General features: G+C 39.9%; 1 protein-coding gene across 3 annotated transcripts in view; it reads right to left on the bottom strand.

The window, feature by feature from the left end:
* OPHN1 (oligophrenin 1) overlaps positions 1-21,298 on the bottom strand; it is a 586,519-nt gene extending 565,221 nt beyond the window's left edge. For 2 of the 3 annotated variants that reach the window (XM_010973647.3, XM_045509198.2), the window contains exons 1-2: positions 20,606-20,998; positions 20,307-20,464 (exon numbers count right to left, since the gene is read on the bottom strand). In XM_010973647.3, coding sequence (XP_010971949.1) covers positions 20,307-20,460 — 154 coding nt within the window. In that variant the 5' untranslated portion in view covers positions 20,461-20,464; positions 20,606-20,998. The other variant, XM_010973648.3, reaches the window with a different exon arrangement.
* Positions 21,299-27,252: the final 5,954 nt, after the last annotated feature.

The following is a 27,252-nucleotide window of genomic DNA, read 5'->3' as shown; positions in this document are numbered from 1 at the left end:
GTGACTCATTCTTTTGATCTTCTCTTTATAAAGCATATTCATGAATTCTGAAGGAATGACCTATATCCAAACTCTAATCAAGCTGTCAATTCCTATAATTTAAGTTCATTTGTGGCACAACGATTGCTATAAATAAGTTTTTTTTTTAATTCTTAGACAACAAAGACTGGCATTTATTAAAGGCATGTTACTTTTAAATACGCTCTTTTATTAATACACTCAATGACCAATGTTGATATTAATGTCTCCATTTATAGCTGAGGAAACTAAGACTTTAAGAGGCTGGTAGCTTGCCAAATGTCACTCAACTAGTCAATGGCAAATATGGAATTCGAACCCAGGTCTGTGTTCTTTCAATGTCAAGTATCATTTCCACAACATCAACCACTGTGCTAAGTCTCACCAGATGTCTCTGTGCTGATGAGCTCTATTTTCTAGATAGCGAATATGCTGAAACCTAAATGAAGTAACATAACTTCAGCCAAGACTGTATCTTTAACCACTTAGTCTGAAGTGTCATTAAGATCAAAAAAAAAAAGTAGAAGACTTAATTAGAGCCCTGGGGTCCAAAAGTTATATTTTCCCTAACAAACTAGTTTCTGGCACTCCCAAAGGACAGAAGTTAATGAAGAAAAACATCCCCAAGGCAGCAATCTAATTCCGACCTTCTCTAGCTCTTACCTATCTTGGCTGATTTGGATGGCTGGAAAACAAAGCAGTTGACTCCATGACCTCCCAGACCCCCTCTAACACTATAATTCTGATTCTGTTTGCCCTACTTACATAGGAGAACCTGTGGTTATTCTATAAATCTAGGTTTCAGATGCCAAATTGATCCATTTTAGTAAAAGTACCACAAATAACATGAAATTGCATCTAGCAACTGTCATACTTTTAAAATTCCTATTAAATCATATCAAAATAATCATAGCAAAATACCAAAATCATACCAATCAATCATAAGGAATTAATGAGAAGCAGGGAAGCTGAGAGAGATACTTCTGTTCATAATATTTCACTTCTTTAGATTTCTGTGAAATATCATCTGACTGGCTAGAGAAAGCCTGACTTGGCAACATGCCCTGTTGTGACTTTTGTGGTTCCTGTCCTGTCATCTTCACTACTTGGTATATTACATCATTGCTAACTGTAAAGGGAAATGTTATCTAGTCCCTTTAGTGAAACAGAAGTTCCCAAATCTGCCAGAGAGACATGTTATCTTATGATAAATAAAACATCAGAAATCATGGGTTTCCCTTCCATCAGAGACACAAGTTACTTACGTAGCACTTAGTTGTACCCTACACCTTAGGGCTTCATATACCAGTTCCAAATTCAAAATCAGTAGATGCCTACAAACTATTCAGGGACCCTGTAAAAAAAAATCCCAATGACTGTCTATAATGGGAAAGAAAGAGAGGTTCATGATCAAATACCAAAAGACAATCACAAAGGGCAAACTTTCTGCACTAAAGAAGCAATATGTTTCTTCTTAGTCACTGGGGAAAGCAGAACCCCTGGATGACAGTTTCTTGATACCAGAGCTGAGCATGTGTGAGGCCCTGGGGTAGGCACTAGGGATGCATCCCTGATAATGGAGACATTGCCCATTCAAACCAGAAAGCACCAAGTAGTACCATATGGATTCTAAAATCTTCATTATGTAAGAGGAAGTAGGCTATTTCCAAAATCACTTCCTTCCATGACACAGACTCAGCTGCAGCTGGACAACAACAAGAAGGTTCAAGAAACACTCAATGAACTCAATGCCCTGCCTTACCCAACAACAGCCAATTAATGTTGCACAGCCTAATTTAGTCTGTGAGGGCTGTACTATCTCTGTGGAAACTACTCAACTCTGCCATGTAAAGGCAAAAGCATTGCTTGGGTAGACTGCGCTAGGAGAACATTTTTGAGATGTATGTCAGAGAATGTTTTGCCCGTATTTTCTTCTAGGAGGTTTATTGTATCTTGTCTTATGTTTAAGTCTTTGATCCATTTTGAGTTGTTTTTTGTGTATGGTGTAAGGGAGTGTTCTAGCTTCATTGATTTATATGCTGCTGTCCAGTTTTCCCAACACCATTTGCTGAAGAGACTGTCTTTATTCCATTGTATATTCTTGCTTCCTTTGTCAAAGATTAGTTGACCAAAAGTTTGTGGGTTCATGTCTGGGCTATCTATTCTGTTCTATTGGTCCATATGTCTGTTTTTGTACCAATACCATGCTGTCTTGATGCCTGTAGCTCTATAGTATTGTCTGAAGTCTGGGAGAGTTATTCCTCTAGTGAAACTTACAAGCTTCTGCACAGCAAAGGAAACCATAAGTAAAACAAAACAACAACCAATGGAATGGGAGAAAATTTTGCAAATGAAACTGACAAAGGCTTGATCTCCAGAATATAGAAGCAGCTCACATGATTTAATAAGAAAAAAACAAAGAACCCAATCCAAAAATGGGCAGAAGACCTAAACAAGCAATTCTCCAAGGAAGAAATACAAATGATCAATAGGCACATGAAAAAATGCTCAATATCACTAATTATCAGAGAAATGCAAATCAAAATTACAACGAGGTATCACCTCACACCAGTCAGAATGGCATCATTCAAAAGTCCACAAATGACAAATGCTGGAGAAGCTATGGAGAAAAGGGAACCCCCCTACACTGCTGCTGGGAATGCAGTTTGGTACAGCCACTGTGGAAAACAGTATGGAGATTCCTCAAAAGACCAGGAATAGACTTCCCATATGACCCAGGAATCCCTGGATATATGCCCAGGATGCTCATCCTGGGCATATATCCAGAAGGAACCCTACTTCAAAATGACACCTGCACCCCAATGTTCATAGCAGCACTATTTACAATAGCCAAGACATGGAAACAGCCTAAATGTCCATCAACAGATGACTGGATAAAGAAGTGGTGGCGTATTTATACAATGGAATACTACTCAGCCATAAAACCTGACAACATAATGCCATTTGCAGCAACATGGATGGGCCTGGAGAATGTCATTCTAAGTGAAGTAAGCCAGAAAGATAAAGAAAGATACCATATGAGTTTGTTCATATGCAGAATCTAAAAAAAAAAAAAACAAAAAACATAAATACAAAACAGAAACAGACTCATAGACATAGAATACAAACTTGTGGTTGCCAGGGGGGTGGGGGGTGGGAGGGGCAGACTGGGATTTCAAAACATAGAATAGATAAAACAAGATTGTACTGTGTAGTACAGGGAAATATACACAGGATCTTGTGGTGGCCACAGTGAAAAAGAATGTGACAATGAATATATGTATTTTCATGTATAACTGAAAAATTGTGCTCTACACTGGAATTTGACACAACATTGTAAAATGACTGTAACTCAATAAAAAAAATGTTTAACATAAGAAAAAAAGAGAAAATAAATAAATAAAAGCAAAAGCAGCTGTCGACAATAGGTAAACAAGTCAGTGTGGCTATGTGCTGATAGAATGTTATTTACAAAAACAAGCATTATTTACAGAAACAGGTGGTGGGCAGGATTTGGTCCATGGGCCAGAGTATGCTGAGCCCAGCGTTAGTGCATACAGAGCAAGGAGACCTCTTTGAGAATCAAGTTACTATTCCTTATCCCCTTGCCTTCCACCCAGGACTCCCAAGAAGCAAATAGCAAAGGTGCAAGGCTAGAAAGCTTCCTTCAATCACTTATTCTCCAAGTTACAGGCTACAAAATACTTTAAAGTAAACAAGGCCTGAGAGTAGCCATTCTGCTTACTTCTACTTGTCACCATTACAAAATAAGTCTTTGTGGGTCCGATGGAGCAACCAGAGCTACCTTCCCTGGTGTGCCAATGGGATGGCACGTGTTTTTTTATTAAGCACTGTGTTATTAATTCCTGCCTGGTGCAGAAACTCAGACAGTATCCCATAAGAAACATCAAAGCCACAATTGGCCAGCAGCCTTCAGAACACCCAGTAGCTCTTGGAGGGCAACACTTTGGGAAAGCCTGTCCCAAAGGAGACTACTAACTCCTTGAGGGTGAGCCTACTACCAAAAGAAAAGAATTTTCTGTGGAGAGAAAACCTGCTAAGCAAGTGCCTCCTTCCCCAGTGATTTGTTCAATGCTTCAGTCAGCCAGATCCTGCTGGACTTGTTAGACCTGACAAAACAACAGTGATAGCTTTGATAATAGTGCCAGACATGAACCAGGGGAAAAGTGCCTGCTGTAAGGGAAATCTATATAAGGGGCTCTGCTCAAGAAACATGCCAATTATCCCCACAGTGCCAGGGGAGAAGAAGCTGATTAAAGGCACAGGAGTAAGAGAAAGGCAGAAGGATTGGTCCTAAATATCACCATGGCACACCTAGATTTATGAACTCCTGTGAATGGAGGCTGCCTAACACATGGCAAAAGAATTTAAATCCAATCTGGAGGGTGGCAGGTGAGTCATCAGAGCAGGTGACTAGGCATAAAAACAAGGCACATTAAGGCAAAGTCTCTGAGAGGGCTTCCCAGGGTCCTGGAGGGAGAAGAAGATAGCAGCTGGCAACAGACAACACTGAGGAGAGTGAATGATAGGATTTTACAGAGTGAGCTGCATAGGAGATGATGTTAGGAGGAAAGGCTCAAAGAACAGAAGAGGGCTAAGTACAAAGCCAGGCCAGATGAGACAGACATCAGGATGAATCAGATAACTACACGGCCAGGGACCATACAGGAAAGCCCAGAGACACAGACTTCCCATACTCACCGTGCAAGGCATAAGCACTGACCCCCTTCAACAGAGCACACATGAGAATACAGTAGAGAATGTGCAGCCTTTAGGGGCCAGAAGATATGGGTTTGGACCCCAATTTGCCAAATATTGCTGAGTAACTCTGAGTAAATCACTTAACTTCTCTGAATTTCAATTCCCCATTCTGTAAAGCTGTGAGACCATTATCTGCCATTGGTTACATCACCTATATAAGAGAAGCACTAATAGTCTGCCTGATTGGCTCAGAGGTTGTTGTAAAGATCAAATTGAGGTCATAGGTCAAACTGGTGAACTGAAAAATACAAAAGATGTTATATGCTCATGATTTTTATGAAGCATTATTATGTATGGTATCAATGCATGTTAACTCCATCTATGAATGAAACTGGTTTAAAACAAAATGTGTAATAGCTCCAAAGCTCAACAGTGACAGATAACTTGGGCTAAATAATGTCTGTATCACCTATGAAAGTTTTATAATAGAAAACTGAGTGGCCTATTCAAATATGCCCCTGTTTTTCTTCCTTGTTAACAAATTTACAATTTTTAATTTTATTTTCTATCCTAAAAAGGTAATCAAAAAGGCCAGGTCACCCCCTCCCTCATGACTAATATGAAGCTTCCATAATTGCTTTCAACCACCTCTACTGGCTTCAGAGAATTCTCCTTTAAAGGCTTCTACTTTGGTCTGGACTGTCTTCTCCACAGGAGCCTTTAACACAATAGCCCCATGGTTGATGGTGCCAGAAACTCTATTACAAGCTCTGGTCTATCAGCCCTGTCAGCAAACCTCTTCTCTACTGTTGTCCTCCAGTTTTCAAACTTTTCCTAATGGCCACTTCCCGTGGAGATGTGCTAATAGCTGCTCCCATTTCTCTACAGAAGACCCCATCTCTCTTTCTCAAAATTCTACTTTCTGAACTACCTCTTCCTTGGAACAGCACTTATATTCTCTTTCATCACTGATGGGAAGAAAATCCACGTGTAACAGTGGAAATACTCAGAAAATCTAAGTCTGAGCTCTACTCCTGATCAGCAGCGTGAAAGTACTAAAACCCTGTAAGCCTTGGTTTCCTCGTCTGTAAAATGGAGATAATAACACTTTTCTTCCCAGGTTAAGTTACATCATGTATGTGAAAGTGCCTTGTATATTATAAAGTGCTCTGCAAATGTTAGTTAATATTGGTATCTGTATCTGTGTCCACATCCAGGTCACTGGAGAACCTGAGTGAGATCACATTCACAGATCCCAGCTTTGCTGCTACCCAGAGCAAATATAAACAACCCTATATCCCAACTCAGTTGGGATTTGAGCTGTTTCCTCCTCATTCATAATTGGATTATCTAAATTCCATACATCTTGGGGTAGGGGTTCTATTAGAGAAGGTCTGTCTCTTTTTTTTTTAAATTTTTTGTGGAGGGGGTAGTAAAGTTTACTTAATTATTTTTAGAGGAAGTACTGGGGAATGAACCCAGGACCTTGTGTATACTAAGCATGCACTCTACCACTTGAGCTATACCCTCCCCTCAAGGAGGTCTGTCTCTTGATCTTCTATTTCATCAAGTTCCTACTAGGCCATGGACAACCAGAAAAAGTATTACCTGACCTTCCTTGACTCTATTCCTGCAGGTCTGTGAACCCCTTAGCTGCCTTCAGACAAACACTGGAGGTGCATTCTTGGCAACAGGCAGTGAAAACAATAATCTTCTTTCAAAAGCTGAAAGTGATGCTGAAAACAATCATAGACTCAGCAAAAAGAGGTCAATGAAAGGTAGAGACTGCTTTCATAAGGCCCAGTGACACTGCACAGAGCCCAAGAATGGACTGATTATTGGGTCCCCAGACTGACTCTGTGATTAACTGGCTCAGTGACCTCGGACAAGGAATATCTCCTCTTAGGTTTGTTTCCTCATCTGAAATATTAAAGCATTAAACAAAATTTCTCTTAAGGGCCCTTAGAACTCTGAGTCCATTTTAAGCAAGATACTGCCTATTAATCAAAAAGAAAAAGGAACCGTTAAATAGCATCTGATTTTCACAAAGAAAATGCAAACAAAATGCCAGGAAACCCCAGCTGGCCTTCCCCTCCCATTCTACTAGTGCAGCCACACAGACCCTGGCTGAGCTGTTACCCAATTAACACACCAGTACCCTCTGCTTTCCCATTTAGTACCATCACAAACTCATCACTTCCATAAACCCTGAAACACTGGGTATGGATTCTGGAAGACAAATGACTCCATAAATCAAAAATGGAAAGATATCAATATTTCCCATGGCATGGTGATGATGGTACAGAGATCTTCTCTTCAGAACTCTCTTTTCAGTGTTTTCTCCTGTGCTAAGCAAAAGTTGTAAGGGGCAGCTATAAAATACCTTGAAACCCACCCTCCTTCCCCCACCTAATGAATTCAGGATGGATGAATTCAAGATTAGTCTGCAGCTGTCAATGGCCACATGCATAATACAGATTTTTCCAATCACAGGGAAAGGCTTTTCCACGAGAGTCTGGCTCTGTTAAGAGAGTTGGAAGCTGCAATGTGGCCCTCCTGCTTCTGGGAAATCCTTAATGAAAACCTTTCACAAAGAACTGCCTTGAAGTTCCTAATATGGTACTGGGCCTACTGCTTGCCACTTGTGAGAAATTCCACACTGTCTTGATAAAAATAATATGGGGGAGGATTTTGTCACCCTTTAGTAACGCCACACATTTCCCAATATACACTATCCACTACATGAAAAGCAGCTGCACTTGCCGTAAGAAGTCAACAGATGAGCAGAGAAGAGGGGAGGTCTCTGGAACTACCCAACCAGCTGGTGTAGGGTCTTGGAGAGAGAAACAAAGAGGACAAGTGGCACGCCACCAAGATGTAATTCTGTGACAAAGGAAAGAAAACACAACCAGGCCCCAATTAAATTGGAGCTAGATTGCTCAACAGGGAAACCACCTGATCCCAGCTATGATAATGGGGGAAAGAGAATGAAAGGAAACTTTCCACTAGCATAGTTCTTCACTGCCAACTGGGTCACTTTAAACAAAAGCACCCCCAGCCCCAATAAAGATGATCCAAACAGTGTTAATGCAAGGTACCTGCTCTAGAGTACAGAAAGAGCCTTGGAATGGGAAACCAGAAAATCTGATTCTGGTCCCAATTCACTGTAGCTCTAGGTCCCTGGGAGAGTCAGTTCTCTCTCAGCTTCCTTTTCCCTGGATATAAACCCAACAGTGTGGATGTGAGGCTTTCTAAACAACCTTCCAGTTCAATTGTTCTATAAGGAAGAGCCAAAGGGAGATGCAGGTATATAAGCCAAGCACCTTTGTTTCTCCAAGTGTATAATCTTTTAAAACAAAAAGTCTTTGAGATATAATTCACATATAAAATTAACTTATTAAATTGTATAGTTAAGTAGTTTTTGGTATACTCACAGAGTACTATCATCACAATCTAATTTCAGAAAAACTTCACAACCCCAAAAAGAAATCTTTCACCCATTAATAGTCACAACACATCCCAAACCTCTTCCCCAGCCCTAGACAACCATTAACCTGATATACCTAATTACATGTTTTTAGTATAACAAAGTAGTGGCCTTTTAAAAATATCTGCATCTATTGAGATAATGTTTTTCCCCTTATTCTAATTATTTGGTGTATTTCACTATTACATTGACAGATTTTCAGATGTTAAATTAACTTTGCATTTCTGGATTTAATTCCACTTGGTTATGGTGCATAATACTTTTTATACTTCTGTATTTGGTTTGCTAGTATTTTGTTGAGGACTTTTGCATCTATATTCGTAAGGAAATTTGGTCTATAGTTTACTTGTGATGCCTTTGGTCTCAGAGAATGTGTTAAGTTTTCTTTTCTAATTTTTGGAAATTTGAGAAGGATGGCTATTAATTTTTCTTTAAATGGTTGGAAGAATCACCAGGGAAGCCATCTGGGCCTGGGCTTTTCTTTGTGGTTAATATTTTGATTAGTAATTCAATGCCTTTATTTGTTAGGTCTACACAGACTTTCCATTTACTGTAGAGTCAATTTTGGTAGTTTGTGTCTTTCTATAAATTTGTCCATTTCATCTAAATTATATAATTTATCAACATACAGTTATTCATAGTATTCCCATTTATTCTTTCTTTATTTTTTAAGTTTGGTATTAGTGCCCCCTCCTTAATTCATGCTTTTAATAACTGGAGCCTTTTCTCTTTTGTCTTTGGCAGCCTCAGTGCTTTCTCAATCTCATTATTTTTAAAAACCAACTCTTGATTTTTTTAATTTTCTCTATTTTAAATATCCTGTTCTTTATGCTATTTAGCTCCACTCTAATTTTATCATTTCTCTCCTTCAACCTGCTTTAGGATTTGTTTGTTCTTTGTTTTCTAGATTCTTCATGTGTAAGGTTAGGTTATTGAATTGTGATCTTTCTTCTTTGCTAATGTAGGTGTTTTAATTTATAAATGTTCCCCTAAGTACTGCTTTTGCTGCATCCCATCAGTTTTGCCACTCTGTGTGGAGAAAAGGGAACCCTCCTTCACTGCTGGTGGGAATGCAGTTTGGTGCAGCCACTGTGGAAAACAGTATGGAGATTCCTCAAAAGACTAGGAATAGACTCACCATATGACCCAGAAATCCCGCTCCTGGGCATATATCCAGAAGGAACCCTACTTCAGGATGACACCTGCACCCCAATGTTCATAGCAGCATTATTTACAATAGCCAAGACATGGAAACAGCCTAAATGTCCAACAGATGACTGGATAAAGAAGTGGTGGTGTATTTATACAATGGAATACTACTCAGCCATAAAACCTGACAACATAATGCCATTTGCAGCAACATGGATACGCCTGGAGAATGTCATTCTAAGTGAAGTAAGCCAGAAAGAAAGAAAAATACCATATGAGATCACTCATATGTGGAATCTAAAAAACAAAAAGCATAAATACAAAACAGAAATAGACTCACAGACATAGAATACAAACTTGTGGTTGCCAAGGGGGTGGGGGGGTGGGAAGAGATAGACTGGGATTTCAGAATTGTAGAATAGATAAACAAGATTATACTGTATAGCACAGAGAAATATATACAAGATCTTATGGTAGCTCACAGAGGAAAAAATGTGACAATGAATATATATATATGTTCATGTATAGCTGAAAAATTGTGCTCTACACTGCAATTTGACACATTATAAAATGATTATAAATCAAAAAAAAATGTTTAAAAATAAATAAATAAATAAATAAATAAATAAATAAATAAATAAATAAAATAAAACTATTGCACAATGCAGTTGTCATTTAAACCAGATAGGGCAGAAAAGGGTTACCAAAAAATAATACAGTACTTCTGTCTTTTATATATACCCATTTAGGTACATTTACTGGTGCTCTTAATATTTTGTGCAGATGACAAATTCTCAGTTTTTGTTTTGTTTATCTGAAAATGTCTTAATTATCCCTCGCTTTTGAAGAAGTTTTGATGAATAAAGAATTCTTGGCTGACATTCTTTCTCTTTCAGCACTTTTGAGTATGTCAGCCCACTGCCTTCTAGTCTGAATGGTTTGTGATGAAAAGTCAGCTCTTTAGCTATTGAGACTCGTGTTCCCTGATGAGTTATTTTTCTCTTGATTCTTTCAAAATTCTCTGCCTTGGTTTTCATCAATTTGACTATAATTTATCTAGGTATGGATCTTCTTGAGTTTATCCTACTTGAAGTTTTTGAGCTTCTTGGATCTGGAGGTTAGTGTTGTTCATCAAATTTGGGGAGTTTATAGCCATTACTTCTTCAAATATTCTTTTTACTTTATACTATCTTCTCCTTCTGGGACTTTCATTATACATATGTTGATACACTTGAAGGTGTTGCACAGTTTCTGGGCTCTGTTCTTTTTCTTCTTTTTTTTTTTTTTTTTTTTTGCCTTTTTTGCTCAGATTGGATTATCTTCAAGTTCTATGACTCTTTCTTCTGCTAGTTCAAATCTGCTGTTAAACCTCTCTAATAGATTTTCCATTTCAGTTATTTTATTTTTCAACTCTAGAACTTCTATCTGGTTCATCTTTATATTGTCTCTTTAGTGAAAAAGTGTTCTCAATGTTACCTTTAAATCTTTAGACACAGTTTCCTTTAGTTCTGTGAATATATTTATATTAGCTGATTTAATCTTTGTCTAAACTATAACATTTAGGCCCCATCAGGGACAGCTTCTAGTGACAGCTTTTTTCCTGTGAAGAGACCATACTTTTCTATTTCTCTGTATGTCTGATCATTTTTTTTTTTGTAGAAAACTGGACATTTTAGACAATGTATTGTAGTACTTCTGGAAATCAAATCCTAACCCCAAGATTTTGCTATTGTTGTTTTTGTCATTGTTTTTGCTGCTGTTTGTTTGTTTAGTATATTTCTTAGACGAATTCTGTAATGTTTGTACTCCCTGAAGTGTGTGGCTCCTGAAGTCTCTGTTTGGTTAGTTTAGTAGCCAGCTAATAATTGTTCAGAGATCTCTTTAAAAGCCTCGAACCATTAAGTCTTCCAACTTTTTCCAAGGGGCTCTGTGTGCACATTGAGGCATTCCTTCAACACTCAGACACGTAGTTTACAACTCTGCCTCACGTTCAGCCATAGGAGAGAAATTGGGGCCCTCTCAGGTCTTTTCTAGACACATGCACATCCCTGGGCATGCACATGTTCTTCTAGATCCCCAGCAATATGTCAGAGCTTTTCAAAGTGCCCCCATGAATATTTCATTCCCTGTTCATGTTTTTGGCCAGGGTTTTGCTTTCCCTGTCTGGTCTCAGTCAATCTAATGCAGCTGCGATGTTAAAACATCTTGAGGATGGAAATTTTCCCACTGAGCTAGCTCTAAGTCAGGTGAAATAATGTGAAGCCATGTGAATGAGGCTTTTCTAGGTAGCTTTGAGATAGGTTAAATAGTGACAAAACTCTAGGTATGTGAGTTTCTGAGCAACTACAAGCCAAGTCTCCCAACCTCCTACCCCCCACCCCCAACCAGGTGCTCAAAGTCTACTGGCTTCCACAGCTACTATGGTTTTAAGGCTATTGGTTTTCAAGGCTACCACAAAGCTCTGGTGAAGGGAATGGGAGGCAGGGTAAGTTAAAACACCACAAAACCTACTGCTATGGAGGTTCAACATGTTTCCATCAATAAACATTCTTCAGGTTGTTGCAAGCCTTTTGATTAATTCAGAGTTCTGAGAAAGTCAATTTAGACAATTTCTGGCAGCGTCCTTCTTGCTTTTATGGAGGAGTTGATTTTATGAGGTCTTTAATCTTCCATTCCCTGCAAGTACAGTCTTAAAGAAATCTTGCCCCAGTGTGGTTTGGAATTTGCCTACAATGAACACGTTCCTGAGGAATCAGAAGTTGAAAGAAGCACCAGGAAAAATATTTTTAAAGGGTATACAAACAGTTGCCGGTTGCTGCCTCTAGGGTAAGGAACTGGGGATCTGGGGCACAGGAGGGAAAAAGTTTACCCTTTTGTACCTTTTGAATTTTGTATCATGTTCATGTGTTACTTACCCCCCAAAAAAGAACATTTTAATATACTTATGAAAGAAAAAGGAGGCAGTAGGTACTTTAGGTTTTCCCTGAAGACCCCATGAGATACACTGCACCCTGTTTCTGACAAACTCTCCATTCACTTAAACAGTCTTGCTCATTACCAGGATCATTAACTATAAGGTAGTAAAACAGATAGCTTTGACTTAGCTATTCCTCCTCAGTTTATTATTTTTACTATGGAGAGTTGCATCCCCATTGTCTAGCTCATCCCTCCACCACAAAGACCCAGTTTGTAACATGTGATAGAATATACATCATTCTTCATAAGTCCTCTCACAACTGTAATTAAATTATGTAGGTGGGTACTCAGATATTTAATGTATGCTCCAAGAGGGCAGACCCCACAGTAGTCTTATTCACCATTCTAGTCTCAGTTTCCCAGTTGCCTGACACATAGCAGGTGATTAGTAAATCTTGTTGAGTTAAATTGAATTGCCTTTACATTGTGTAAGGCTTTAGCACTTGATGCAAGCCCAAAAAAGCATCATGAGGGCCCGCTACTCTACTAGAAAAAAAATCAGTTCAAGATTTCCAGGGTACTCCCCTGGAAAAACATGTATCCTTCCAGATCATCATTGGGTTTTAGGAAATTTCTGTAGGAACTGGTTAGAGAAACAAATACCAGATTAAAGAAAAATTTTTGGCTATGCTTTAAAAAATGAGGCTATAAAAATGAAGCTGAAAAGTATATTTCCTTCATCACTCTTAACTCTGAAAAACTTTTTTTAAAGCAGATTAAGCCACAATCTTCCCTATCCCACCTCAATACCATTCATCATAAAAAGAAAAAAAAAACTCAGCTTCTTATAAATGGTTGCTCTGAAAGGCTGGTTTGGCTCACTTTTCCACCCTAGTCCCCATAGCACAGCACTCCAGTCCAGCTACTTTGGAATCTTCTAATCTGGTCTTCTGAGGACTTTCAATGAACATGGCAATATGGCAATATTGCCTTTATCAAATTCCATTTGACACTGCTTCATATCTACTACCATACGACATACTCATTGCATTGATCTGAGCTACTCTAGAGAACATCTAAAATACAGTTGTCCCTCATTATTTGTTGGGGTTTAGTTCCAGGACCCCTGCAGATACCAAAATCCACAGATGCTAAAGTCCCTTATATAAAATGGTGTAGCATTTGCATATAACCTACACACATCCTCTCATTACTTATAATACCTAATATAATGTAAATGTTATGTAAATAGTTGTATATACAATGTAAATGATATGTAAATAGTTGCCAACACATGGCAAATTCAAGTTTTACGTTTGGGAATTTTCTGGAGTTTTTTTTGATCCCCAGTTGGTTGGTTGAATCCACACATGCAGAACCCACCAGATACAGAGAGCCAACTATAACTCCATATGCCCCAAGGCACTGATTAAATATCACCTGGATAATGATAGGATATCTGCTGAGAATGTATATTACATCACCAACTCTTCCCTGCACACCATGGTACTACACCCACTCCAAAGAGATTAAAAGCTTCGGTCTCCCTCATTATAGAGCTATTCAGGAAGAACTGAAGGGCATCAGATTGGCACCTCTCAAGAACCATTCGTCAAGAGGATAATCAGATGGGCTAGCATGATTCAAATCATTCACTCACACTGGACATATCAGTTAGATTTTCCACTCTCCCACTCTCCCAGAGTAAAGATGAATTGGCTCTAAAGTTTATGAGTCAATTTAGGTTGCTTGACTATTTGTGCAAGACAGTGGCAGCCAGGAACCAGAGAATGAGAAAGCTAGAAGGAACCCCAAAGATCACTGATGAAACCTCTAGTTTTAGAAATGGCAAAACTCGGGTTCATGCAATTAAAGTCTTACTTAGCGTCATACAACTAGCTGGTGGCAGAGTTGGAACTAGCACTCAACTAGGTTCTCTGTGTGCAAAGCTCCACTAAGTGTATTCAGTATCAAATTTGTGTCAAAGATGAAACTGACCCATGATTTCAGGAAAGCAATTACTTACCAGATATGTACCCCAGTTGCCAAAGCAAGAGCTGAACAGGCACCTCAAAAGGTCACCTTAATGTAAACATCTAAAACTCTTGTCTTGAAAAGTACAGAATGTAAGAAAGTGACATTTTTGTATTCTTTTAAAGTATAAGTTTTCATTAGTCCAAGACACCCTACATATTTGTGGTTGTACATGTATATGTGTGGGCTTAATGATATAATTCTTTTTTCTGACATCTGTTTTATATATACAAACATACATACATATATAAGTATGCTATCCACGGTTTTTAAAAGGCTATTTAAATTTTTTGTTTAATTTTTTTACATTTAACTAAGAACTGTCATGTCCACTAAAATAATGTGAAAATGTATGCAGGCATAAAATAAGATCCTATAATTGGGTGGGTCATTCCTTTCCTAAATGATTAAACTATAATATACAATGCAAAAAAAAAATAAAGTCATGGAATGTTAGAGCTCAAAGTGGGCTTATAGATCCCCTACCCAAGCTCACCTTTGTAAAGCTGCAGACCTAGAGCCCCAGCAAAATGACTTACCAAGGTCACAGACCCCATTAGTAGCAGAACCAGCACCATACCCAGGTATCTAGACATCATGTCTAGGTTTTTGTTCCCATTATACCATCATTCTGCTTCTGCTCATTTGTAAACAGTGTCTAGTAGTGCTTCTCCAGAGAAACCTCTACCTGGAAACTATCATCTTCCATTTTCCTAGCCCATTTGAGTCCAAGACTCCTAGCCTATTAGAAGTAGATCACCTAGCTCAGGAGTTATAACTTAATTGAACCTAAGCTGTGAATATATTTTATTTAGCTACCACATTTTTTAAAAAAAGTAAAGGCTTTTTGGGCAAGGGTATAGCTCAGCTCAGTGATTGAGCATGTACTTAGCATGCACGAGGTCCTGGGTTCAATCCCCAGTACCTCCATTAAAATAAACAAACAAACAAACAAACAAATAAACCTAATTACCTCCCCCTTAAGAAAAAAACAATTTTTAAGTAAAGGTCTTTTAAATGGCATGAGTCTGCCATATTTTACCCCAATCACTCTAACTCTGGTAACTCACTTCCAACATCTTCATACTTATCTGTTTTCTCCTTGGCCTCTGACAGCCTATGAGTCTGCAAACCCTGAATCCAGAGCAGGCATAATTAACAGCACACCATAGTAAACTAGTTGATGGAAAATGTGATATATGGTATTATGTTTTTACCAATAACGATAATCACTGCCTTACCAGTAAAAATCAATTTAGGTTAACTAGTAATATCAGAGGTTTACAAACTACGTACGACCAGTGAATAAAACCCAACCCATACCCATTTTTGTATGCCCTCCCTCAGCTGAGCTGAGAATGGTTTTTATATGTTTAAGCAGTTGAAAATATTCAAATAAAGAATACTATTTTGTGACACATGAAAATTCTGCAAAATTCACTTTTCAATGTCAATGAATAAAGTCTCATAAGAATACAGCCACTCTCATGCCATGTACGTATTATCTATGACTGCTTTCTTGCAACAATGGCAGTTAAATAATTGCCACAGAGACTGCATGGCCCTCAAAGCCTAAAATATTGCCCTTCACAGAAGAGATCTGCTGACTCCTGAGCTATATCAAAGAAAATGTAAACTTGCTAGTAAACTGCTGGAAAGTCATGAATATTTGTGTAGGATTCTAACAGCTTACACATCACTCCCCAATGCATTTTCCTAAAACCCAGCTCAGATCATGCCTCTTTCCCACCAAAAACGTTTTTAACACTATCTAGAAAAAAAAGTCTAAAGTAAAGTACTTAACAGGTCCAGCACGGTCAAGACCTCAACCTTCCATTCCAACCTCATCTCCCACACTTCTCTTCCTGCATCCTATATTCCAGATGACTTGAATTATTTGCTATCCCTTTACATTCTCTGGGTCATTCCTACTACATGAAACGCCCAGTCCTGAATACAGTGCCATATGGTAAAATAAGCAGGGCCTTTAGAGTCTGGTCTGGAATCTAATACAGTCTCTTGCCCTTATTCGTTGAGAAAGTTACTAAACATTTCTGAACTTTAGTTTTCTCATCTATAAAATGAGAATAAGAAGCCTTGCCTAATAAAACTATTACAAGATTTTAACTCCTGGCATATAGGAAGAGCTAAACAAGTGGGAAGTGTTATTAATTCTGCCCAGTCACAGTGCTGCTTCCTCCTTTGCTTTCTTTTCCTTCTCCTTCCACATGGAAATGAGCTCTCCCTCTAATGTCACATACCATGGTATCCACCTGCCGCACTCTATGGCTCTGACCCATATCTACTATTTTATATGACAGTGATCTCTATGCATGTCTTATCTCCTCTAATAGTCTGGGAACCCCTTAAGGGCAGAATCCACCTGGGGCTTATTCTGTCACATGTGTGACAGCCCTGAGAACAAGGGCTTGACTTTAGTAGGTGCGCAAGTATTTATGGAAAGAATGACATATGTTCACTGAAAATATATATATCATTTGTTAGGTGTAACATGTTATATTGGGCTATAAGCAGGGGCTACATCATTTTTTCTAAATCATATCCAGCCTAAGTGTGTAGAAAAATTCAAACACCATCAGGGACCAAAATTGCCAACATAAAGACAAAGAACAAACAGAAAAGTGGGCAATGTATTCACTTTGCACGGTGCCTGTGTTTTCTTGTTTTGTTTTGTTTTGTTTTGTTTTGGGGGGGAAGGTAATTAGGTTTATTTATTTATTGATGGAGGTACTGGGAATTGAACCCAGAACCTCGTGCATGCTAAGCACATATTCTAACACTGAGCTATGCCCTCCTCCCAGGTTGCCAGCGTTTTTATTTTTCATTAGTTTAAGTTATAATCAGCATCTTGTACTCCAACAGTTATGGGTAGATCACACTTAAGGGTGGAGGGAAATCGACCACTTCTCCAAGGAAGACATTGAATGTCACTCATAGCATCGATCACATATGAGCACAGATCTAAGAAAATCTAAATATTCAAACAGGACTTACATGTAATAAATTAATCACCACACACACAGCTGTGACTAAAACCTTATCGTGAGCTCTGTACAAAATCAGACCCAGGCAGGAAATCAGGTTCCACCTGGCTTAATAACTTTATCAAAAACTGCAACTGCTTTGTATAGCATGATGCCTCAGGCTTCACTGGTTCCTAAAAACACTAGGCATTCTACTTGATGGTCAATTTCACAAGTTAAATAAAAAGGTGCCCATCATTCTTCCTTACTTCTAATGCCAGACTCCAAATGACAAAATGAATCCAAACACATGTATACAAAATTAGGTGCTGAGACATGCCAACATAGGGAATGACATTTTCCAAAAAGATGACGGCAAAAATGTATTTCCAACTACTTCTGCTTATGCATTTCCCTTCAGAAACCCACTAAAAAGCACACACTCACCAGCAGATATATTATTGATCTGAAGCTGTATTATCAACAACTTATAATGTTTAGCCATTTCCATTCACAAAGCAGTTTCATAATCCATTAACTCCTTGGAGCATCACAACAACTCTGTGAGATGCGGATAATTAACCCCCATTTTACATATGAAGTAAATGATTTATGCCTTCTTCTCCCAAGATGGTGAAGCCAAGATTGCAACCCAGGTCTTCTAACTCTCATTCCAGTGGTTTCTTTTCCTTTTTCCTTCACACAAAGCCAGAGAATACCTTTGTTTTGCTTCTATCCCACATTTTCTCAAAAAGTTGCCCAGCTAGAACAGTGTGAGGAAGGAACGTGGGAGTATAAACATCACTGTGGTCAAATTGGTGGGAAACATCCCGCCTTTGCCTCTAGTTGCCTCCTGCAACTTAAAGGAAAGAAATGGAGTGTGGGTTAGCTGCTGGGTTTTATTTACTAACTGTCCTATTTTTGGCTTTTACGTATACTCAGCAATAGAAAACCACCATAAATATCAACCAGCCCCTTGAACCAAAATATCCATTGGATCTTTTGCCCTTATACAAAGGTTTAGGCCTGCATCATTGTTGACTCCTGCTGCTTTCAGTCTCAGAAAAGATGGAAAGTATAAAAACCGCAACTTGTCCCAAGCTCAGAAAACTTTTGCTCTTCTTCAAACGTTTCACTGAATGGTTTATTTTTTCTTAGGAACCATCACCTCTCCTATACGCCTTAGCTGGTCATTTTTCAGCACAAAAGTTTTCAGCTTACCCTCCACTTCACAAAGCCACTCCTTTCCAGGAGAGGTTAAATGAGCTTCATTTGACTATGAATACTACACCAAGTAGTGTAGGCTAACAAGTAAATAAAAAGAAAATCCAAACAATCCCCTGGCCTTTTCCTTTCAGGAATCCTCACCTTTGTAACTACTTGTATGACACAACCTGCATATCTTTAACCCTCTCAATGAACTCTATTAAGTGTGACACATCCCAGAGCCTGGCCTCTAAGTCTCTAAGGATCTGCATTTCAATCAAAACCCCCAAATCTTGGAGTGATGGAAACGTTCACATTTTGATTGTGGTGGTGGTTTCATTGGTGTACACAGCTATCAAAATTCACCAAATTGTACATGTGAAATATGTGTAGTCTACTGTACAGGAATCATACCACTATAAAGGTGTTAAAAATAAAAAATAAATTTAAAACCCTAATCTTTCAGGTGCTTCCAAGAACCTACTCTTGTTTAGGCTACAATAGGACAAAACCATTAAATGATCCAAGTCAATCAAATGATCAGCAGGAACTTGGAAAATTTACATTCTGACCAAAGTGGGCAGACAACAGGTGTGGGGGAAAGCACAGACTCCAGGAGGCACCATAAACAGCACCACAAACACCACCACTGCACTGCAGCTCTCAAGCCTTCCTCTCTGCTTTTGGTTGGCTGCATCTGTCTTAAGACGGTCCCCATACTGACCTAGACACAGTGTTTGGGGGATAAATCTCCTCAAAACAAAGTTACAAGCCATACAGTGCATATCTACCAGTGATGTTGCCTTTATTTTTCATAACCATCTTTCAGCCAAGAAGAGAAAAAAATGAATTATGACCACCCATTCACTAGCCTCCATTCTTCTGGGTATATACTTTGACACAAATGATTAGTTTGCCTGCACTCTTGTCGGTGACGTTTATTCTTCTTCCTCTGACTCCAAGCCTTCTGCCAACTAGCAGAAATAAAAACTCCACACACAGTGGGGGGGGGAGGGTCCCACAGCTGTCAGCTGTGAACACTGGGAAAGCCCACCTAGGTAAGGCTCCTTCAGCCCACTGACTCCAAACCTGTGTTCTCTGCTAAGTCCCCTGGAGGCTGGGCTCCTTGTTTCAGAGACTAGGCAGGTCTTTGTTCCACCCTCGAGCAGAATTCAGTGGCAGGTGAGGTCACTGAATAACTCTGAACTTAGACCAACCTTGACTTAAACCACAGCTCAGTAACTAAAGAAAAACAGAAAAAAATTACTGGGGCAAAGGTACTTTCCTTAGAAAATAACTTGCCATCGGAAGTTTTTTACTGCCCCCATTCTTATCTGTAGCAACCATGCACCAGACAGGAACAAAACCAACCGTGACTCAAGCTACTGGCCTGAATTTGCAACACTTTAGGAGGTGTTGGGACAGTTCCTTGGTCAGTTTGGCTGTCCCTTTGCCCCACACATGGGTACTAAACATGTCTGATAGTACGAGCAGACCGTCCCTTCGGAACAATAGTCTGTCGAGAAAGGATAGTTGCAGAACAAAAGGGTCCCTGGGACAGCCAGATTCTGTCTTATAAGGTCAAGGCCACTAAAGAGAAAGGCCCCAAATTCTAGTTGTAGCCACCAACTTTCACTTCTACTGACCCCGCTGCCAAAGTGTCTGGAAACCCACTAGCCTCAGAGACCTGGTCTGGGAATCACCCTGAATCCTCCCTTCCCCTGAGGCGTGGAAAGAGCAGGCCAGAGCCACCCGCTCAAGGAAACTGCTGATGGAAGCCTTCCACTTACTTCTCATTGCGCTGATAAGCGCGTTGCCGTCTTTGATTACGTCTTTGATGAATTTATTGGTCCTCTCCAGTTCCTGCTCATAACACTTGAGCCTCTCGCGGAAATCGGGGCTGTCCAGGTAGCAGTCACTGAACTCCAGCGGAGGATGCCCCATGGTTCTGATGGCGGGGGTTGGAAGGAGAGAGGAAAGACACAAAGACCAAGAGCATCAGTGGCACAGTTCGGGGAGTAGATGGGGTGCACCGAGTGAGGGACCCGGTTAGGAAGCTGTCGCCTCCCTCTCTTTGGAGGACAGGTACCTGTTCTGATGAGATTTCTGGAGACAGCTGGCTGGTCTGTACCGGAAGCGGGCGGCCTGGCGATTGCTTCAGGTGACCCGGAGGGCTAACTAACGCAGTCGGATCCTGGCGGGGTGCTGACTAGCAAGCAGCATGCCGCTTAGGCATCGCTCCCCAGACAGGCAGCAGAAACTGCAGCTCGGCAGGATCCTTCCTGAGCAATTGCTAACGTGACACTTCGGCCCGCCCAAGGTGTAGGCGGGGGTGAGCGCTGAGGGTGGGAGCTGCCTCTCCCGGCTCCCTGCTGCCAAGCCAGCTGAAGATTTCCTTTGCCGAACTCCGCGGGCAACCCTGATTGCACTGTCCCCTCCCCCTTCTTAAAGCCAGCGCCTCCGCCCTGCCCCAGCGAAGCCCCCGTACCGAACCAGGGCACTCGGGCTCTTTCTTCAACGGTCTGACTTGCACCCTAGGGTTACCAGAGTCCCCTGGCTCCCGAAAGTTCTTCCTGGTCCCAGAGAGCTGGCCTGCCGGCCTGTTAAGCGCCGGAAGGGTTAAGCCGGGGCGGCGATGAAACGTAGCCTTCCTCCATAGACGCCCTAGCGGGAAGGGGAGGGCAGCAGCGCGTCGCACAATAGCTGCGGTAGCCTGGCGCTTCCCTACGGAAACTGGGGAACAGTCAGCGCCCTAGACTCCAGCTGGAAAGCATGGCGGCCTGGGAGATGTAGTCTTTCCGTTTCACGCCCGGGTGACTCCTCCCTGCTATCTCCCCACCACCCCGCCAGGGCGGCCGCTCTCGCGGAAAGGCATTCCCAGCCTGCCCCAGGCTAGCCCTCCCGGCCCAGCCTCGAGGGGCAGGTGCGCCGCACTAGGGTCGATGTGGAAAGTTTCTGAAACCGGAGCGAGCAAGAACCCAGGAGGGATCGTTTGTGGGAGGCGCGCTCTCTCTCTCTCTCACTTCCCATTATCTGGCTGGATTGTTTATTCTTTTTCCTTCCTCTCTTTCCTGCCTCCCTCTAACTGACCAACTTCTTTTCCTCCTCTTCCCTTTCCCATTTCTACTGGTGCTAGAGCTCGAAGTCTCATGGGCCTTCTACCTGAAGGGTTGACTCCTGCTCTTGGATCCTGTAATTAAGCTCAGAACCCCTTGCCAAGAAAACGGGAGGCCGGAATTAGGAGTTCATTTTTCCCTTGAATCGGATCTCAAAGCATGGTTTTTGTGACCCAACTCAATGCATCCACTGATTAAAGCCCGTGATTTTCCATGTGTAAGTGGAAAACCTAAGAAGAGGCTGTTATAAATTGTCTTGCAGCTTCCCTGAGAGGCCTCTTGTCCATTGTCTGTTGTAGGACAACTGGGGCTGCTCTACAGGTGGCTGCCTTGAGATTAAGAATAGCTAGGGGCTGGAAAATAGTATGAACATGGGCAAAAAGAGTCATTTTAATTTTGGAGAAGTGTTTAGATTACATTGCCCTCGGAAGAAAGCCAAGAAAAGCCAGAACTGAAGGGGATAGTAAATAGACTAATAAGGGTTAAACCACCTGTATTAGTGTTCTACTGCTACTGTAACAAATTACCATAACCTTGATGACTTGAAACAACACAACTTTATTATCTTACAGTTCTGGGAGTCAGAAAATAAAAATAGACCTCTCTCAGCAAAAATCAAGATGTCAAAAGGGCTGTATTCTTTTCTGGAGGCTTTAGGGTAGATTCCATGTTGTTGCCTTTTCCAGCTTTTAGAAGCTGTCCACATCCCTTGGCTTATAGCCCCCTTCCTCCATCTTCAAAGCCAGCAATGGCTAATCAAGTCTCTCTCCCACTGCATTACTCTGACACTGACTCTCCTGCCTCCCTTTTTGTCTTATAAGGACCCACCGAATAACCTAGTATAATCTCCCCATCTCAAAACTTTTAACTTAAATCACATCTGCAAAGTCCTTTTGTTGCCAAATCCAAGTTCGTGTGCCCACTGCACCATGAGGCCAAACAAACTGAAACATCGGAGTTTGGAGCAGAGAAAAGTTTATTGCAGGGCCGAGTAAGGAGGATGGGGTGGCTCATGCCCAAGAAAACCCCAGCCTCCCCCAAAGAGTTTCAGCAAAGCATGTTAAAAGCCATGTCAGGGGAAGGGAGAGCTTCACAGGGTACATGATCAGCTCGTGCACAATTCTCTGATTGACTGATGTGGAGGTAACAGGGTAATCAACACTATCAACCCTTGGGCACCAGAAGGTCTGGGAGCCACGTGCTCTTGAGCATCAAGTAGTTAATTTCTTCCCTTTGGTGGTGGTCTTAAGCCACTAAAACATTTAGGAAATATACATGAGATACTATTATCTGGGTCCTTCAGAGAGGATCTACAGCAGAGGATAAGGGGGAGGGGGTCTGACTCTGGGAGGCCCCACAGGGTCCTGCTCTGTTACACTTTTGCCATGTAAGATAACATATTCACAGGTTCCAAGGATTAGGACATGGGCATCTATGGGGGAAACATTCTTCTACCTTCCACACAATCCATAATCATCTATAACACATGTCACTAATCCTCAAAACAAACTTATGGGGTTGCTATTATTATTATACCCATTTAAAGATGAGATAGCTAAGTTGAAGAGAGGTTAAGTGACTTGTCTAAGGACACACAGCTACTTAAGTGGCAGATCTTGAACTTGAGCCTACTCTGCTCTTAACTGCTACATTATATTGCAGTAATGGTGAGAAATCCAAAGGAAACACTGAGAATTAATAGGTAGCCACATCCCAAGTCCCAGGGAAGGATTTTATTTCCTAATTCTTTAATAGTTATCTTTTTATCTTTATTTATCCTATTTTATCTTAATTTCCTATTCTTTTTATCTTTATGAGAAAATGCCCATTTTCTTTATAAACACCAATGCAGGTACTAAGGGAAGATGCCCAATGAATGGGTACACGGTCTTTCATTCTAGCAAGGTTGCCTACAGTATTCAGTAACTAATTCAGCAAACACTTATTGAACATCTGCTGTATGCCTTGACTTGTAGAGCCTATACCTATATTTTCATCATGATGAACATATCCATTGACATTATTGATGTTAGGTATTGTCTAACTTCCTACACTCAAAGTGTTTTACAGTCATCTGTGTTATCTTTTATCTATACAATGAAACTAAAGTGCAGAGGAAAACAAATGCCCTTCCTGGTCCAAGTACCAAGGAAGAAAGAGAGTTAAAATTAAAACTCAGTCCTTCAGATAATAGCAGCATTAATTGAGCATTATCCTAGATGCTTTGCACACATTGTACCTACCCTTACAACACCCTTATAGGATTGAGTCTTCAAATTTTTATTCACATAACCCCTAAAACTTTTTGAGGACTTGTGTACTCCCTCACATATTTTTAGGTTGACATCTAAATTTTTTCCTCATGTTTAAATAGTTGCAAAAGGTATAATTTCTAGCATACTATACATATTGACAATGCAAAAGAAAACTGTTATATTACATGTTTAAAGATATTCATTGAATTCTAAAAACCAGGGCAATTTGATGCCCACCATCAAACATTAAACATGAAACAAAGGTGTAAACCTGTCTTTAACTTTCAGAAAATACACATTATTTTTTTCTCCTTGAAATCAAATATCCATTGCATTCTTCCTACAAAATTGTATTCTATTATAATATATTGTCATACTTGAAAGTCCTCTATTGATCTCCATTTTGAATTTCTCTGCAACAAAAATATGTCCATAAATAGAAATTTAATTATTCTTATTTCCTTGTGACCATAAGTCTCCAAGCATAAAAAGTCTTCCAGTTTGAGTTATAATCGCAATTATTCTGCATACATAGTAGATCAAAGTAGCATGAAGATACTTCTATTATACATTGTGATTATTATTAAACATAAAAACATACAATTTTTATTGGAAATGCATCTATTAGTGAGATAGGTAAGGAAGGGGTAGGTTATAGGGACTTGAGTTAAAGAAGAGTCCTGTACATCAGTATTTGAAATTGTTGCTTTTTTTAGCCCCAAAAGTTTTTACAGCCTGGTTTGAAGTACCACAGTAAGATTTCTGACCTTTGAAAAGTGTGCTTTCCTTTTAAGAGACTGGGGGAAAGATGTGGGAAACACAAATAGGAGGTGGTTCTCAGGCAAATTGTTTTTAAGAAACAGTACTAAAAGAAGTTGATGATTTGGAAATTGGCTCCCTTTCAGCTTTATTCATGATTACCAAAACTTGGAAGGAACCAAGATGTCCTTCAATAGGTGAATGGATAAATAAACTGTGGTGCATGCATACAAGGGAATATCATTCAGTGCTAAAAAGAAATGAGCTATCAAGACGTGAGAAGACACAGAGGAAACTTAAAGGCACATATTATTAAGTGAAAGAAGCCAATCTGAAAAGACTACATAATATATGATGCCAGCTATGTGATATTGTGGAAAAAGCAAAACTATGAAGACAGTAAAAAGATCAGTGGTTGCCAGAGGATGTGGAGAGGGGAGAAGGAGTTGAATAAGTAGAGTACCAGACGATTTTAGAACAGTGAAAATGCCCTGTGTGATATCATAATGGTGGATACTTTTTATTATACATTTGTCCAAACCCGTAGAATGTAAGACACCAAGAGTGAATCCTAATGCAAACTATGGACTTTGAGTGATTGTGTTGTAGGTTCAATGTAGGTTCATCAAATGTGCCTCTCTGGAGGGGGATGTTGATAATGAGGGGAAGTTATGCATGTGTTGGAACCAGGGGTATATGGGAAAGCTCTGTACTCCCTCTCAATTTTTGTAACCCTAAAACTGCTTTAAAAGTAAAGTCTTTAAAATTTTGAAGGAGTAAACAAATTCCATTTTGCCTGTTTCCTGAATGTTAGGGTAATACCACCTCCACGCTTTTTTTTTAATCGAGGTATAGTCAGTTTACAATGTTGTGTCAATTTCTAGTGTACAGCACAATTATTCAGTCATACATGAATATACATATATTCATTTTCATATTCTTTTTCACTGTAAGCTACTACAAGATACTGAATATATTTCTCTGTGCTATACAGTATAAACTTGCTTATCTACTTTATATATGCCAGTCAGTATCTGCAAATCTTGAATTCCCAGTTTATCCTTTCCCACCCCAATCCCCCTGGCAACCACAAGTCTGTATTCTATGTTTGTGACTCTGTTTCTGTTTTATATATAAGTTCATTTGACATTTTTTTTTAGATTCCACATATGAGTGATGTCATATGGTATTTTTCTTTCTCTTTCTGGCTTACTTCACTTAGAATGACATTCTCCAGGAGCACCCATGTTGCTGCAAATGGCATTATTTTATCATTTTTATGGCTGAGTAGTAGTCCATTCTATAAATATACCACAACTTCTTTATTCAGTCATCTGTCAATGGACATTTAGGTTGTTTCCATGTCTTGGCTACTGTAAATAGTGCTGCTATGAACATTGGGGTGCAGGTGTCTTTTTGAATTAAGTTTCCCTCTGGATATATGCCCAGGAGTGGGATTGCTGGGTCATATGGTAAGTCTAGTTTCAGTCTTTTGAGGAATCTCCATACTGTTTTCCACAATGGCGGCACCAAAACACATTCCCACCAACAGTGTAAGAGGGTTCCCTTTTCTCCACACCTTCTCCAGAATTTGTCATTTGTGGACTTTTGAATGATGGGTAATCTGACTGGTGTGAGGTGATACCTCATCATAGTTTTGATTTGCATTTCTCTGATAATTACTGAAATTGAGCATTTTTTCATGTGCCTATTGATCATTTGTATTTCTTCCTTGGAGAATTGCTTGTTTAGATCTTCTGCCCATTTTTGGATTGGGTTGTTTGTTTTTTTTTCTTATTAAGTCATGTGAGCTGCTTACATATTCTGAAAATCAAGCCCTTGTCAGTTTCAACCTCTACAGTCTTAATACAAGACAGTATCTCCTTCCTAAGCAATCACTCTATTTCAGCGATGATGCTACAGAAAGAATACTGAGTTTAGAGAAATACAGGTGCTACAGACCTGAAGTTGAGTGCCACTCTTTATAAGCTTTGTGACCTTGAGCAAGTCATGTCAACTCTCCATAGAATAGTATCTTCTTCACAAATTTTTCTAAGGATTAACTACAGATAATATAAGTGGAAGTGCCTGATGCATAATAACTCCTCAACAAATGTTGGTTGAATCCAATGCTTTTTCACTGTTCCTGTTCTGATGGACTGCACCAAAGGCAGAGAGGCATCAGATTGCTCACAAGGATATTCCTAGAAAAATATTACTGTTTATATAATAATACAACTTGATCCCTGTTCATTATCATCAGAGAACAATAAAAAGCCATGCTCAGAGTAATTAACATTTCAACTCACATAGAAACTCTAGCCTGGTTTGTGGGGTAGTTGGTGTGGTGTCTCAACTTTCAGGACAATTACAGGGTCTGCAGCATTGCAACATGTCCAAGACTCTCTTCCAGGATTTCAGAACCAGCACCTGAAAGCCTAGAGTTAATCATTTTAGTGGGTTACTCCAAGGTGGAGTTGCAGGACAGCTGTACATCTCAACACTGTTCAGCCCAGGATAGGAGCTTATCAGCTTGATGTGTCTGTCTGTCTGTTCTTCACACTGAAATCAGAACCATAATCCTTTAACCTCATAAAGCAGATCGG

This window comes from Camelus bactrianus, chromosome X, assembly GCF_048773025.1.
Source record: "Camelus bactrianus isolate YW-2024 breed Bactrian camel chromosome X, ASM4877302v1, whole genome shotgun sequence".
Lineage (NCBI taxonomy): Eukaryota > Metazoa > Chordata > Mammalia > Artiodactyla > Camelidae > Camelus > Camelus bactrianus.
The sequence above is the reverse complement of the archived record's forward strand: the minus strand, read 5'-3'. Positions and strand labels throughout refer to the sequence as shown.